Source organism: Contarinia nasturtii, unplaced genomic scaffold (assembly GCF_009176525.2).
Source record: "Contarinia nasturtii isolate CC-2019 unplaced genomic scaffold, AAFC_CNas_1.1 Cnas_scaffold_1606, whole genome shotgun sequence".
NCBI classification, from domain to species: Eukaryota; Metazoa; Arthropoda; class Insecta; order Diptera; family Cecidomyiidae; genus Contarinia; species Contarinia nasturtii.
The window spans coordinates 1-1227 of record NW_022198941.1 but is presented as its reverse complement, the minus strand read 5'-3'; the positions used below and the strand labels follow the sequence as shown (position 1 = coordinate 1227).

General features: G+C 33.7%; 1 protein-coding gene across 1 annotated transcript; it reads right to left on the bottom strand.

The window, feature by feature from the left end:
- Positions 1-597: 597 nt before the first annotated feature.
- LOC116346600 (homeobox protein Hox-A2-like) lies at positions 598-1206 on the bottom strand. Its single transcript, XM_031776745.1, has one exon. The coding sequence runs from the start codon at positions 1204-1206 to the stop codon at positions 598-600; it is 609 nt and encodes a 202-aa protein (XP_031632605.1).
- Between the last annotated feature and the right edge of the window lie 21 nt (positions 1207-1227).

The window sequence follows — 1227 nt, the reverse complement described above, 5'->3', positions numbered from 1 at the left end:
TAGATCATCAAACGATAATTGGAATAACACATTGAGGTGAAAGTTCCTTTGCATATTACATTTCACGTAGAAGCATAATAAATTAGTGCCGATAATCCTAAAAATCATCAAAATGAAACAATACAAGTTGACAGCTATTCTTCCCTGTCGATATGTCGTTCAAAAACCTCTTTTCAATTCGTTGGCGCTATATTTGACCTTTTGAAGAAAAAAAATCATTTAAAATATTTAAAACATTCTTTGTTTTTGTTTTTCTTTCTTTTTATTAATTTTCTTTAAAAAAAGTACATTCTTACCTTCTTTACTATAACTTACCAATGGAAATATTTGCAGGTTGCTTGTGATAAAATGAACTAAATGAGATTCTTGTCTGATCTGTAATACTAATGCCCCAATTGCTCTTAATACGGCTGATAATATAGCCCAATTATTACTCCATGGTAAAAGTAATTTAAAATAGCTAACCTGAAAAGTTATTTCCTACAGCATTAGATAGCAGATTACCCTGAATTTTCCGAATCATGCCCGGTCTGTGTTATTTGATGCATCCGTTGCTAAAACATCCGCATGATGTGATGGCGACCAAATAGCAGATGATCATAAATTCGCAAGGAATGAATCCAAATCAAATTGATCCTCCACTGATGAGTTGCTGAGTTGATCGTCTGCTGAGGATTGTCCGTTGTTCGGTGGTTGGAAATTCTGTTCATACGAAGAACTGCTTTGATGAATCTCTTGTTCTTCATGTAATGCCTCCACTTCCACTTCTATATCCATTTCCTCGATAATCATGGAATCAATTTCGAATTGTTCGGCCTCTAATGAGTTGTTGAGTATGACTTCAGTATAGAATTGTCCGTTGTTTGGTGGTTGGAAAGTCTGTTCCTCTTGTTCTAAAATATCCTCATGGCCCGATGGTTCATTTGAATCAGATTGTTTTTTGTTCTTTTCTTTCATTCGTTGGTTCTGAAACCAAACTTTGATAACTCGCTCTTGTAATTCCAATTTTGAAGCCAATTCATTGCGATCTTTCTGAGAAATTTTTCTATTTATTTTATAATTCTTTTCTAATTCTTTTAGTTGATCTTTGGTAAAGGCTGTGCGATTTCTTTTCGGTTTCTGTTCACCACTGTTATTAAAATATACTCTGTCAATACATACTGGGAAACTGTTTGTTGCCTCGTTAAAATCTTGGATATAATTCATGTTTTCTGATTTGGCTATTGA

Excerpts from the sequence above, each read along its gene's own strand:
- LOC116346600 (XM_031776745.1), bottom strand. The coding sequence starts at position 1,206 with ATGAATTATATCCAAGATTTTAACGAGGCAACAAACAGTTTCCCAGTA.